Here is a 14,857-nt window from a genome sequence, read left to right on the forward strand (position 1 = left end):
TTAGTCCATACCGCCCATCCTTAGTAAATATGATGTAACATTTTATATTGGACTTCTTTTAATTTGTTTGAGATACTCGAGTACTGGTTGTGTCCTGTGGAGGAAGCTCGGCGGGGACGGCAGAGTGAGCAGTGAGCCACATGGGACGCTGCCTCCTCTCCTCTCCTCCTCTCCTCTCCTCCTCTCCTCCTCGCCTCCGAGCAGCTTCGGAGCTTGTCGGGTTTTTCCGGCGGATCCCCATCCAGTTAGCCGCTAGCCCAGCTGAATTAGCTTCCCCCTCTACAGCTAATGTTTGCAGGATATCTAATGTCACCCGAGCCGGAGCGGATGACACCCAGAGCCTAGAAACATGGCAGATGTCGAGGGACCAGGGCTCTGCTCGCCCTCCGTCCCTCCGCTGCCTGCTCCTCCTCCCTCCCGCGACGGCTCCAGCAGCGGCGGCACCGGCACGCCGGACGACGCCGGCGGCAGCTGCTGCCAGACGGCTTCATCCACCACCACCACCACCGTCACTTCGGGCCCGCGGCTGGTCCGCATCGTGAAGTCCGACTCGGGCTACGGCTTCAATGTGCGGGGCCAGGTGAGCGAGGGCGGGCAGCTGCGGAGCATCAACGGGGAGCTGTACGCTCCGCTGCAGCACGTCAGCGCCGTGCTGCCGGGGGGCGCCGCCGACAGGGCGGGCATCTCCAAGGGGGACCGGATCCTGGAGGTGTAAGTCTCACTGCTGTTTTGCTTTTACTTTCAGAAGGTTGTAAAGCCTGAATTATGGTGGCAGGCGCCGTAGGCTCTGCATTGGTGTAAAAAGGCTGATTTATGGTTCCGCGTTAAATCGACGCAGAGACTACGGCGTAGGGTACGGCGTAACCTACGGCATATTTCTTTTATTTATCCTTTACTTATCCAGGAAAGTCCCATTGAGATACAATATTTCTTCTGCCAGGGAGTCCTGGTCAAGATGGCAGCAGAAAAATAAATTCAGTTTCATATGAAAGAAAATACATACAAGGACAAGTAACTTTACAAAAAAAATTAAAACATATCAAAACAAGAAACAAACAAACATAAGGCAAGGCAAGGCAAATTTATTTATATAGCACAATTCAACACAAGGTAAATCAAAGTGCTTTACATTGACATTAAAAGAGGCAAGACTTAATTAGACAGTAAATAACAAATAGGTAAGAATAAGAAAAGAAGTAAAATAATAAATATACAAATAAAACATACAAGGATCAGAAAGCTAAACAGAATTCATGACAAAGAATGACACTTGATTAAAAACAATGACATTGTTCTGTGAAAAATGATTTTAACATATGTTTGAACATGTTAAGAGAGGGTAAATATTTCAAGTTGAGTATGTGTTGTAGCTCAATCCAACCTGCGGTGCATAAAAGGAAAAGGCCGATTTACCCAACTCTGTTCGAGTACTTAGGACCATGAGGAGAATTTTCTCTGATGCTCTAGTGTTATAGCTACTAGAGTAATATTTTAATAAATTGGATATGTACAGAGGTAGTTTACCCAGTAATGCTTTTGCAATAGATATTAACAGGGTAGGGTGCGCGTCGCCGCGTACCTTACGCCGTAGGCTCTGCGTTGCTGTAACGCGGAACCATAAATCCATCGGTCCTGCAGCCGGGCAGCATGTCCGTCCATCTCAATGAAAGGAGTGTCTTGTTTGTGTCAGTGATGAGATTCAGGCTTCATTAGAGATTCTGGTCACAACAGAAATCTGTTCATTCTCAACTAATCCCTGCGCCACATTCATATCGGTCTAACTGGAAATACTATTCACATATAAAACAATAGCTTTCAGTATTATCAATGGCATGAATGAATAAGTTAGATCTATGACACACAGATCTGTGTTTTTTGAGTATTGAGCAGTGGTATTAAAGCTGCATTGAGGATAGATGTGGTTCTCTACACTGGCGTGTTAGTATGCGTGGAGACTGCTTGCCGATGTTAGACTCTGTTGCTATGGAGAAGAGCACACAGCACAGAGCTCAGCATCAGCACCAGTATCACAGCTGTGTCTGTGTGCATGGGATAAAATGATGTGGAGAGAAATTGATCCCTTCAGTTCAATTGTGATTGGCTTCCCCCTTTTGAATCCAGTGTCTGATTGGCTGCCTTTTGCACACTGCTCTGGTAAAGGATGGCCTGCAGTAACCTGGCAGTTTGTTGACCCCATTATTTCCATATAGCATGCATGAGTATGTAGGTCTTTCCATTATTTTATTGTATGCAAGGTACAGTCTGCTAAGTTCTCTGTTTTATCTGTCAGTCAGATGTTGTGGTCAACATCAGTGTTTTTATCAGTTGTTACTGATTATTCGGCCTGAGTTTGCCCCCCAGCTAATAGCGCTGGTATAACCTCTGTTTGGGACCATCTCCAGTTTAGTGAATAGTATGTAGGCTACTGTATGCAAAGACAACTCACTGCAGAGTAGGAGGGCACCTTGCGTTTTTGTGCAATCAAAAACTTATTTCCACATTTTGCATGGCTTGCTTATTTTTCGCTTTACGATAAAGGTCACAGATACTAAGTCCGTCTTTTCAGTGCGTATATATGGTACATGAATTTGTCGGAAAGTCCCTTTAAATTGTTGATGTCTGTTTTTGACTGCAGTTTTGTAGGTTTATGTGTAAAAACAAAATTATGTAGATCTAAGGTATTCATTTAAATAACAAAACAAAAAGAGAACCCATAGTGTGTGTGCTCAACTAACACATCTCTTGCAGCTTTGAAGAAAATTATTGTGAATTTGGATCCATACCAAAATCCTAAGAATGACACTTTTGTCCATACCAGACATTTCCACTTGGCTCAAATACATTCTGCTCAGTATGGAGTCTCTAGTATTTTGTTGTAAAGTAATGAAACTGATCATATCCATCCTTGGCAAAGGAATTACCTTAAATTATGAAGGCAACAACAAAAAAAGGGACATGAGGAAAATGTATTTTTCAACCTGTTCATCACAAAAAAAGTGCTGATAGTACCAAAGCAGAGACCAAAGGTGCTTTTTATGTACCGGTAATCATAAAGCTTCAGGAAGGAAGGAGCTGCAAAAATGCCTTGTCTGCATTTGATGCTGTTGGAGACACCACCCCTTTCTCCGATTCCAAGATGTTTGTGTCTTGCACAGGTGTTTTTTCTTATTTCTAACTACATAAACATTTTTACTTCATCAGGTTTTGTTTCAGCTTTGCTTTGTGTGTGTGTGTGTGTGTCGGGGGGTGGGGGGTGGGTGTTTCTCACTTGAGTTAATAATATGGCTGTCTCTTCACTGCAGGTATTAAAGGACTGCTGAGCCTTTAGCTCTGTGACACGCAGCTGACATAAGCCATGCCATGACATACTTGCTGATATAACAGTTGAGCTCTCAGTCAGAAGTTCTAGATGAAGCAAATCCTCGTCCCGAATTGTCAACGTGGTTTCAGAGTTGGTAATTGATTCTCCTGCTCCTTTTTCTTGGCCATGTCCTGTTCTGTGGCATGACAAAACTGACAGGCCTCTGTTGACATTTAGGGGAAGGCGGTTCCATCGGCAATAAATATGTCACTGTAAGATGTTATTGGAGCACGTTTAGCCTTGATTCTGATTCAATAAATGTATGTAATGTTATCATTTATTTCTGTCCATAGTTGCATTTTCTTTTCCTTTTTTTTGCCAAGATCTTATATTGATGATGGAAAAGCTGGACCTCAGCAGAAAAGTCTTAAGTGGGGTTCGGTGCAGGACTCTGTGGCGACCGGTCCATCCGAGAAAATTTAGAAAAACTAGTCTCTCAGTGTATTCAGTTGACGCCATGTTGTGGGGAGCACCTTATTTTTCCTCTATTATTGTCACTGAAAAATGGTTTTGTTACATTTTTCAAAAATTGTGCAACTATTTTTAAACATTGTAAATGTAAAGTTTAACTCGTAAGCATTGCCAAGAGTTACACACTGTTGATTTTCTTCAATTACACAGTTTTAGTAGTTTTATCAGTTTTGTTTACTTACTGTTATTCCTAATTTGCCCCATCATAAATAGAGTAGCTTCTTTTTCCACAATGATGTGTCTTATGATTCATGGTTTGGTTAGTAGTTGGATATTTTTCTGACACCAACATTTTTTGCAAATATCAAAGATGAAGCCACCGCATCTTTGGCTGACTACTTTGATCCACACCCAGAACTCAAAGTAGTAACTTGTTGAGTCTCTCAGGCATTTTTCCCATACCATCTTTAACTGGCAATCCCCCATAAGTTTAGAACTGGTTTGAAAAAGTGTCAGAAGTAGACAGATGAGATGCTGAGCGCTTCTAAAAGAGATGCCATGGCTTTTCTGAGCAAAATAACTATCAGTGAGCTTGCTTCAACTCTGTCATTAGCACTGTTCTGACTCTAACACATGACTGCCAAAGTGCCCACACCCAGTTACACCCAGCTACACTGTAGCTACTTTCCTCCTCTTCTGATATATGTTCTATTAATTTTACTGTATGCAATTAACATGCAATTAATAGTACTTTTAATGTACTATTACTGTTTGATACTTTCTACTTGAGATGTTAGAGCATGAAAAGGAAAAAAAGGAACTCAAAGTGAGGAAATAGCCCTAAATAATTGCTGCCTTTGTCAGCAGCAAGTTTCCAGCATTGCTGACAGTTTGTCACATTTGTTTTGAATCAAGTCAGAAGTAATTTAAAGTGCAGTTTTATTTATAATTCAGTTAAATTCAGGGTACATCTCAGAAATATTCCACAAAGTTCATGAACTCGTTGAAAACAGAACATCACTCAACTCTGTTGTCATTCCACAGGAACGGGGTGAATGTAGAAGGAGCCACACACAAGCAGGTGGTGGACCTGATCCGGGCCGGCGAGAGGGAGCTGGTGCTGGCCGTGTTGTCCGTCCCCCCGCAGGAAGCCGACTGCCTTGATCCTGGTGACGATGGATCATCCCAGTCCTGTTACGACTACTCAGACAAGCAGGCTGTCCCCATCTCTATTCCCAGCTACAAACACACTGAGCTCAACAATGAGAAGTTTGTGGTGGGTGCACTGCATGGATGGATGTATGCATAGATGCCAGATTGGAGCATGAATGGATGAACAAGTGAAGGATGTGATGGGAGGATTTCTCAGTCCAAAGGTGGAGAGTTAATTAGAGAAGAAAGATCATAGCCGAAATCCTTGTTGGAGACTGCAGAGGCCTTTTGACTTGAGCTCCCTGTCGTCTCTGTAAATGATTTACTTTCTCTTTTCCAGGTGTACAATGTGTACATGGCAGGCAGACAACTGTGCTCCAAGCGATACCGGGAGTTTGTTATTCTACACCAAAACCTGAAGAGGGAATTTGGCAGTTTTGCATTTCCCAAGATGCCTGGGAAATGGCCATTTTCTCTGTCAGAGCAGCAGTTGGACGCACGACGCAGAGGCTTGGAGGAATACCTGGAGAAAGGTGAAGGCAGAGAAAATCGCCAGGCAGGTTTTGTTCGCCTGGTAGATAGAATTGGGTCACTTGGATGCACAAGAAAAAAAATCACACATGTCTATGATGGTTACGTAATAGGTTTTCATGCCCTTTCTTCAAATGTTTTTTACGAAGAAAAACGCATTTTGTGGATAACCACTTTAACTTCACTTCCAATGCAGAAATAGCCTCTCCCTAATATTTTATGTGATTTATCTGCAGTCTGCTCTGTGCGAGTAATTGGAGAAAGTGACATCATGCAGGAGTTCCTGTCTGACTCAGATGAGGTAAAGAAAAGAAAATAGAAACTGATGAGCGTATGTGTATTTTTGTTGCCCCAGCCATGTAACTCACCGGGTGTTTTTCCCCCTTGTCGTTATGACCCAGAACTATAACGGCGTGTCAGATGTGGAGTTGAGAATAGCCATGCCCGACAAAACTACACTCACTGTCAGAGTTCGCAAAAACTCTACTACAGACCAAGTTTATCAGGTAAAGATGCACACAAACTGGTTTAACACTTCATTCATGTTCAGTTTTTGTTTTCCCCTTCACTCTGCTCTTCTGTACAATCCGGCCTCCTCTAGGCTGTGGTGATGAGGCTCGGTATGGACAGTGTAACAGCCAGCTACTTCGCCCTGTTTGAGGTCATCAACCACACCTTTGGTGAGTAAGGGCTTGTAACTGAACCCTGTGTGTGTGCGTGTGCGCGCGTGTGTGTGTGTGTGCGTGTGTGTGTGTGCGTGTGTGCGTGTGTGCGTGCGTGCGTGCGTGCGTGCGTGCGTGCGTGCGTGCGTGCAGTGTAGCACTCCATCTTTTTTGTAGCAGAACATTGACTTACAGAAAGGCTGCATTCATATTCATATACACACATTATTATCCAACCCTCCACCTCCGATTTAACATATTTTAAAGCAGAAAAGAAAGAAATACGTATCCGCTTGTGTTTACGCCACTTTCCCTGTCATGTTTACAATTATGTATTAGTCACAATAACAGTGAGAATCTGATCAGATGTAAATGTACATATCCTCTTCGCATCTGATTTATTTCCACATATGAATAAGGCCCGAGACTAATCTGAAAATTTCCAAATTCCATCTTTTTTTCTTCCTTTTTTTTCTCTCACCGATTTTAAGTGTGCTCTTGTCATATCTGATCTGTGTCATATTGGAGGAAAAGATTCAGTTGGGTCTCTTGAATCCTGCAGATGTAGATCCCAAGAGACACACTGGCAGTTTGTTAGATTTCCCAAACACATTTATACATGAATGTTCCCATGTTCATGTTTGTATACATAGAGAACTGAAACTACCAAAAGGTCACAATTTCAAATAACTGGTAGAAGAATGACAGTAGTTTTTTTTTAGTATTTTGTCACAAGCTACGTCTGACTGAACTGTCTTAAACAATTCAACAAAACTTGATCAAACTGACTAATCAACACTCAGCTGTGCTGAAACAGCAAAGCAGCTTTAAGTCACATTTAAGTAGTACTTAAAACTCTGTTGTTCTTTAGTTGAAAAAAGAAGAAAAAAGTAATCTTAAGTAGCGTTAACTGATGTTCACATATCTAATTGGCCTGATTGTTAGTTTTTTTTCTGTAATTTAAAACTTTCACTAAACTAAATCTACATTAATTTCTTCTTGACTTCATACAAAAAGCAAAGTAAAAAGAAATGAATGTAGATTTATAGTTTAGTGAAAGTTTTAAATTAGAGAAACAGGCAACTTTACAAATATGACTTTATTGTTTGTTATTTTATGTTTGAACGGGAGGTAAAAATCATAGATTTGTTGTTGTTGCACAAACATAAAACATTATATTTAAGAATTTATGCTCCCTTCTTTCTATTCTTTAGTGCGTAAGCTCGCCCCAAATGAGTTTCCCCACAAACTCTATGTACAGAATTATACCTCGGCCATCCCGGGAACCTGCCTCACCCTGCGCAAGTGGCTCTTCACCACAGAAGAAGAGATTCTGCTTAATGACAACCAGCTCGCCGTCAACTACTTCTTTCATCAGGTGTGTGTATTTTCTACAGTATGTCTCTCTTCTGTGGTGTCATTGCTTGTTTATCAGTTGTGTTCTAACAATGTGCCCTGTTGTTTGCAGGCTGTTGACGATGTGAAGAAAGGCTTCATCAAAGCTGATCAGAAGTCCTATCAACTACAAAAGCTGGCAGAGCAAAAGAAGATGTCCATGGTCAGCATTCAGACGAAGGCCATTCTGGCACACTTCTGCCCCTCAGGCACACACTGATAATTAGTCAGAATTTACTTTCTCATACATTTTTAATCTGTGCTTTCTCTGATCTACCAAGGAAAGGGTTCATATGTTGTGTAGGTGGCAGCAGTAGCTTTACTTGGAGTGTCAGAGACAGATTCTTACTGAGAGGAATAAACTATAGCTGCTTTTTGATCAAAAGTACCAGATCATTTTTTTTAGTTTCCGGTCAGAAACTTCTTTAGATACCTGCAAAGGCTTTAATAAAGAAACTAAATTACAGACTGACAGTTGGTGCATTGTGGATTAGTAGAGTATTATTGAACTTAATTTAATTGAATGAAAGGAATTGCAATGGTTTTGTTCAAGCTGCGATTGTTTGCGTTTCCGCTGTTGTTTAAAGTTTGCAAAGATACATCTGCTCTAAAGAGTGGAGCTGGTCAGCGGCGCACAGAGCTGTGAAACCAAAACGAGGAGAAATTAGTTGGATTCAGCTGGCGCAGCACATAAAACCTGGGACCATCACAGGGTCGTGATGAGGTGTGGAGCCTTTAGAGTGCAACGTGTTGTCATATGATGAGAAAATGACTCTCATGATTCTCTTATACTCTGCAGAGGCAAAACGCTAAAGCTGCCCGTCCCATTGGACTTTTTCTGTACTACCAGGCTCACCCTGCAGTTGTTTGAACCAGCTGTGAAAACGCAGAGGGTCAAGTTCCTTGTCCCGCGGACTCTTCCCAGTAGTCCAAGTTTGGGTTATAGTTTCTAACTAAAGATTTGTTCCAATGAAACATCAGAAAGTTCATTCAGCTCTATAATAACCTTTTGAAGCAATTCAGATTCATTTTATTGTGACTGAGTTAGCAGCCTGACAAAACAAAATTTGTTCCAGTACAGCCCGTCCAAGAGAACAAAAAACAGACACAACAAATAACAACATAGGACATGGGTAGACAGGTGCTGAGGCCGCTGCCCGTAGGCGGCACCTTTATCATTAGCTGGAAAAAGATGACACTGGGAAAGAGAAGGGGGAAAAATACATCTCCCATTGTGTAAAAACACAGTATGAAGGTGCCAAAAAAACCACCCCAGCACAGAGAAGCAACATACTCATCGATTAACAACATCATACAAGTATATGTGGAGAGGGGATCCCAGTGCAGGTCAGCCTGGTGATCGCCGCCGCCTCCTTGCGCTGCGTTTCAGCCTGGTTTATTGTGTTGGGAGGGGTGATAGGGAGGAGGCCAGGGAAGGTGATGAATAATGAGGGAAGTGTATTTATCATTATGTGCATGTGTGTGTGCGTGTTTGTATGAGTGGTAAGTCTGTGAACCATCCCCCTGATTTACTGTCCTTGATGTTGTCAGCCGGCTCGGTGTAGTTCTGATACAGGTCCACAGGTGTCACCAGGGGAGTTTTGTTTGTGTGATTTCGAGTTAAAAAAAAAGTAACCTTGACTCTTCTGTTGGCTTCCTCTATTTCTTTCAGTGCCTGAATTTGTTGAGGGGTTGTGAGGGCTACAATGAGATCGTTTTTCCTCACTGTTCCTGCGACTCCCGACGTAAAGGCCACGTGATCACAGCCATCAGTATACACCACTTCAAGCTTCATGCCTGCACAGAGGAAGGCACACTTGAAGCAAGTGCTACTGCTTGTCAGCATCATATATACAACTACTGCATGTACATGAAAATGAGTGTATTAAAACTTTCCTGTTTCTCCAGAACCAGGTGATTGCATTTGACTGGGGGGAGATGCAGAGGTGGGACACAGATGAAGAGGGAATAGCCTTCTGTTTTGAATATGCACGGGGAGAGAAGAAGCCACGTTGGGTTAAGATATTTACACCTTATGTAAGTTTTTTTTTATACATACATTAGTAAGTGCTTTTTGATATAGTTGCTGCTTTAATTGTTCCAGTTAAATACAGCTGCAGTCACAAAGCCCATTAGAATATTTTCCTATTTACTGCTGTAATTTTAAAATGTTTAAACCTCAACAGTTTCTATCTGTGCTTGCTTTACATGTACACTGTTTAGTTTAACTACATGCACGAGTGCTTCGAGAGAGTCTTCTGTGAGCTGAAGTGGAAGAAGGAGGTAAAGATAAGCCACTGCCTTATATATTACCAGCATTTTTATGATAAGTTTGTAGTTGTGCTCTTTACTCGCAGTGGTGTCCTTGTTTGCAGGTAGAAGAGGAGGCTACAGACAAAGACAACAAGAACTGCAGTAAAGATGGTATGTGTGGCAAGGTAAGGCTTTGCCTGCCTCTGTCTAATCTAACAATAATACCCTTGGTGATTTTCTCGGTCTCCAGCCTTTGTGTGTCTAAGCTTATTGTCTTGGTGCTTATTGCTGTTTTCCGTTGCAGAATATTTTCCAGCTGCTGAGGCACAGAAGGGATGGGGGCACATAGGAACGGAGATCGTCACCTCCTAAGTGCAATGGCTGCTCATCACAACACGAACAAGTTTTGCCTCTGACTTAGCCCCAGGAAGACCAAGCTGCACTTGGCTATTAATTACGCAGAAATCATTTACACTCCATTTACTAGAAGACAAGAAGCCGCTCCATACATTCAAACCAACAAGCATCTGCTGAGGAAGGATTGAAAAGCTACGTGACTCATGAACAAGAACTCTCTAATCCAGCACATCATGACCGTGAGTTAAGAAGAGCGCTGAGAAGCTGCGGACTCAGAGTGATGCGTTCATGCAGGCCTTTTCTTTTTGCCAGGGACCCAGAGTATTGGATGTGCCACCAAGCAGGTTCACTTGTGGGGGGAAAGGCAGAAGCGGATTATTGGTGCACTAACAAGGGAAAGTGAAAGCTGTAGGCACTCACAAAGGGGAACACGGATAACTGTAATCAGAGATTTCAAGGGCTGAAAACAGGGAGACACTTTGCATTTCAGTTTATTTATTTGTTATTAGAGCAGCAGCAGCAGCATCTCCTGTGTTCGTGGATGCATGTGCGTGCATGAAACACCCAAAGACATGAGGCAAATGAGTGCAAGCTCTCTGCAGTGTAAAGCCCTTTTCAGATGTGACGTATCAAATCGGGGGGCCATTATTTGCCATCTGTGTAAGATCAGACAGGAGATCAAATGAGGTTTAATACATAAGTCATCCTAGAGACAAGGTTCTCTCAGAAAATGGTGTTGTTTCACCATAAAAATTAAAATTAGCACACCAAGCTTGCAGTGGTTGTCTAAAGCAAAGTGACAGTGTGTATTCACTGATGAAATATCAGATGAATAAACAGATGAAATATCACTGTCTACATATACAACTGTAGGTGTTCCTAAGAAGCTCATGTTGGTGCTGTATTTGTGAGGATTTAATTGCAATACAGTACCAGCATAGTTGTTAGCTCAAGATAAAGTTGATCTGTAACTTCTGCTCAGTACGATGTTTCCACCTGTCAATGGGAAGCAAACCATGCAGCTCTGTAAGTGTTCCAGAGTTGCCATATCATGCCATTTGATCATAAAAAGAAAACAAAAGAAAACTCATAAGGTAATGAGCATGCTGCGTTGAAGCTTCATTTAAAGATTTAACACTTTTTTAACTATTTTCGCTCCTTCATTTGGCTCGGATGATGAGGAAAACAACTAGGAGCTGTTGTCATGAGTAAAAAATCACTCTATGTTATATATTAGACAACCTCATATGTCAGATTATTGTTAAACACAATAACACAAAACAAGGTGTCTCTGCTGTGGATGTGTGTCCGTTTATGTTGTTGCAGCAGTGCAGATGTGTTGACAGTTATATCAGATGTTATGGAAAATGACTGGGAGGCTGTCACTCAGACATGACGGACATATTCAGTCCCCACCAGACCATCTGAAAAGGGCTTAAGCTACAGTGAGATCATGTTACACACTTTAATGTGACACTACATTTGCATAAAACAAACCTCATTGTAATTGTTTTTTTTCTTAATTTTAATTGAGGAGTATGGGTTTGAGCTAATATTGCATTGTATCCCGCAGAAGAAACAATGTTCTTAGATTCCACTTGTAAATTTGGAAGTGACTGCTGAATGGAGTCATTGGTGCACTGACAAGGGAAAGGGGAAAGACGGATCGCTGTAATAGATGATTCCAAGGGCTGAAAACAAGTAGACACTCTGCATTTCGAGTCAGCTTCATACTGGAATGAATTGAAACTTTTTATTTGCTCAGTATTACATTGGCAATCCAAGCAAATGTTTTCTGAATATTGTGGCGAAGCAATGTGAGTTGTTCCTTTTTGTGTGTTACCTGTAGTGGGCAGCAGAGGTCGCAGACTGCCACGATGGTCGGTGGGACATGCCGGTTACTTTGTCTCTGGGAGCTCCCATAGGATTTTTAATAGGCTTGTAATTCAAAAGGCCTTTCCATGCAGCAGTATTTATCCCTGTAGCCTGTATGAGGCTGCCATGCACTGCAGATCCAGGCTAAGTGGGCCAAGGTTCTCCTGACAAAAGGGAAGGTTTTCATATTTACTGTACATCCTGCACTAAGATCAAATTTGAGAAATGCTGTGCTCAGCCAGTGACTGATCATATAATAATGCAGTGCAATTGCAATACAATCACATAAATCATATATAGTTTATGTTTCTCTGCGAATGAGCCCAGTTAGTGTTCAAATTAGGGTATATTAAAAGAAAGGTTGTGTAAAAGGTCAATTTAATTATGTCATCATGCTACACTGATGTTAGCCTAAAATTTAAATGCAAATAGAATCAATTTACTATTTAGTGGCTTTATTGAACCTATTTAGGCAGGGTTTTCATATTTTGACAGTTTGTTAAAAGCACATTACACAATCATTTGCCCTTGTGTTTACATAATCCAGTGAGTGGTTTGATTGATTATCATTTAGACACACACTTTCTGAGACTCTAATACAGCTTGCTTTCTTTCTAACATTTGGGAACAATAACACAAGGTAACATGAACAACTGGTCCTTCTGGATGATGTTATATTGCCCACTAACGCCCAGGACTAGCTCCTATTCAGGCATTAATCGAAGAATTAGCAGTATATGTGTTATCAATAAGTCAGTCCGTTTTTCCCACTACGAGTCCCGTTATCATGATGGTGCTGCTCACAGAAGCCATTTCAGCTGAATAACAAGCTTAAACAGACCTTTTGTGGGTGCATACAGAAGCTTTAATTGAATGTGTCGAGTCCTTAATTGAAGGAGTGAATGTGCAGTTCCGAAGGCTGAACACATTTCCTTGATTTCTCGTCCATTTACTGAATCTGACACGGCCGATTGTCTGACACTTTGAAGTGTGCGCTCCTTTTCGGCTCACCTCCCCATCTCTCTCTTCATTGTTCTGGCTCCTGTAAAATGTCATGTGCTTTATTTATTTAGGTACAGCAGTGTTAAATTCAGATGATAAAGTACAGAGTCACCACAAGAAGAGTATGGAGATTGACAAGCTGAAAACTCTTTAAGAAGATGCAACGCTTACTGTAAGAAATTGTAACATATTCTTTTAAATAAACTGATTTATTGGTGAAAAAAGGTTAGTTCTTTGTTTATTTATTTTTTGTTGTTGTTGTTGATACCTCAGAGAAAGCCAGTTTGTGGGAGCCACAAATCATTGTCGGCAAAAACACAGTTACACAGATTTACACTTTTATGTACCCACATACATTTTCTGTCTTACGTTCTCCTTATTCCCTTTCTTTTCTTTTCCCAATTCCTGCATCTTTTAATGAGATCTGGGAGACAATTACCCAACAGGCAGGGAAACTGCTGTTCCATATCGATCCTCATTGAGTGCCTGCAACCAGTAATTAATAGCCATCGACTGTTGCTGGTGTGGGATATTATCTAGGAACATCTGAATTTCAAAAACTAACAACTCTAGCTGGGGGGGCACTTCCTGGGAGACGGCAAGCAAATGATCCCACTTCAGAGCTGAACGGTTTTCTACCGCTCTACTTCGCTCATGAATAATTCAGGCTTTGATTTATCAAAATTAAACATTTGAGATGCTGAAGAATCACAGCCGTGGCTCATCGTCCCTGTGGTGTCAGATGGCTAAACGTGTCTGTGTGGTGGTGGGGGTTGCATGTTCTCTCTGAGAGTCAGCATCTGTTATGGGCTGGTAGGACCTGTCCAATGTTTACATCCATTCCTCTGAAGCTAAGCTGGTATGTGGGTGAACCGTAAAACTGAGTTCATTATCACTCCATGTGCTCAGGGCTTCCTCTCATTTAATTTTTAATCAATGAAATTAGTTTCAAGTTTATTTCATCATGTTGGCTCTCAAGTACAAAATTCAGTATCTGCAAAAGTAATTGTCTCAAGGAGTCGCTGGAAAATACGAGATTGTACATTTTTTTTAAAAAGCGGAGAGCCCTATAACCTTACACAACTGTTTTCCTGTGTTGTTTGTTTTTATCATTGTGTTTTGCACCCAAGGGTCACCTGACACAAACAGCCCTGCTCACCAATATTGGCACCCCTTCACGTTTTTCATAACCGAGTGAATGTCTCAGATATAAATGCAAATGTACCAAATTTATATCAGCAGAATGTTTTAATTGGAAGTACAAAGTAATTTAATGAAATTCTTATTTCAACATAGACTCCCAAAGGAAAAACCAGGATGTGCAAGCTAATATTGGCACCCCTTCTTAGTATTTGGTTACACACCCTTTAATGACTTTTATTAGTCTCACAATGAGGAAATTCTTTCTCTGCATTTAACTCATCTCTAGTTAAACTAGGAGCAGTGAGCTGACATTTGTACTTCGCCCAGGGAGCAATATGCTCAAGCTCTTGAACATTTGCATGGTGCCTTTCTCCAATGGCAGATTTCAGCTCCCCCCAAAGACTTTCAGTTGGATTGAGATCAGGACTGGCCACCAGACTGCTCCAGGTTGGTCTTTAGATGTTTGCCGTGGTGTTTTTTTCCCTACTATTCGAAGACTACTGTCATCAATGTTTCTCTTGCCCCCACGTCCAGGGAGGTTCTTGACATTTCCATACCTGGAAAACTTAATAGCATTATGCTCTGTTGAAACAGGGATACCAAGGTCTTTGGAATGGCCTAATACCTTTGGAAGTTTTGTGCTTGGAAATAATAGCATGGTTGGTGTCCTCAGACAGCTCCGTCATCACACAATGAAGAGGGAATGACAGGTGGC

The 14,857-nt window shown here is 41.6% G+C and overlaps 1 protein-coding gene across 2 annotated transcripts; it reads left to right on the top strand.

Annotated features, from left to right (window-relative positions):
• Positions 1 to 217: 217 nt before the first annotated feature.
• On the top strand, positions 218 to 13,223 carry snx27b (sorting nexin 27b). 2 transcript variants are annotated; one of them, XM_061716885.1, is made up of 13 exons: positions 218 to 711; positions 4,817 to 5,048; positions 5,265 to 5,457; positions 5,692 to 5,756; positions 5,857 to 5,961; positions 6,057 to 6,135; positions 7,332 to 7,495; positions 7,586 to 7,675; positions 9,185 to 9,334; positions 9,421 to 9,549; positions 9,736 to 9,795; positions 9,888 to 9,950; positions 10,070 to 13,223. In XM_061716885.1, the coding sequence occupies exons 1-13, from the start codon at positions 350 to 352 to the stop codon at positions 10,112 to 10,114; spliced, it is 1,737 nt and encodes a 578-aa protein (XP_061572869.1). In that variant the 5' UTR covers positions 218 to 349; the 3' UTR covers positions 10,115 to 13,223. The 2 variants fall into 2 exon arrangements, with proteins under 2 accessions (XP_061572869.1, XP_061572868.1); XM_061716884.1 differs by having other exon boundaries at positions 219 to 711; positions 9,888 to 9,936.
• The last annotated feature ends 1,634 nt before the right edge of the window (positions 13,224 to 14,857 follow it).

Source organism: Cololabis saira, chromosome 3 (genome assembly GCF_033807715.1).
Source record: "Cololabis saira isolate AMF1-May2022 chromosome 3, fColSai1.1, whole genome shotgun sequence".
Lineage (NCBI taxonomy): Eukaryota > Metazoa > Chordata > Actinopteri > Beloniformes > Belonidae > Cololabis > Cololabis saira.

Bases quoted from the DNA above. Each gene is read 5' to 3' on its own strand.
- snx27b (XM_061716884.1), top strand. From the start codon at position 350: ATGGCAGATGTCGAGGGACCAGGGCTCTGCTCGCCCTCCGTCCCTCCG. The intron at 5,049-5,264 runs GTGGGTGCACTG...TCTCTTTTCCAG, and splicing joins TCAACAATGAGAAGTTTGTG to GTGTACAATGTGTACATGGC. The intron at 7,676-9,184 runs GTCAGCATTCAG...TATTTCTTTCAG, and splicing joins AGCAAAAGAAGATGTCCATG to TGCCTGAATTTGTTGAGGGG.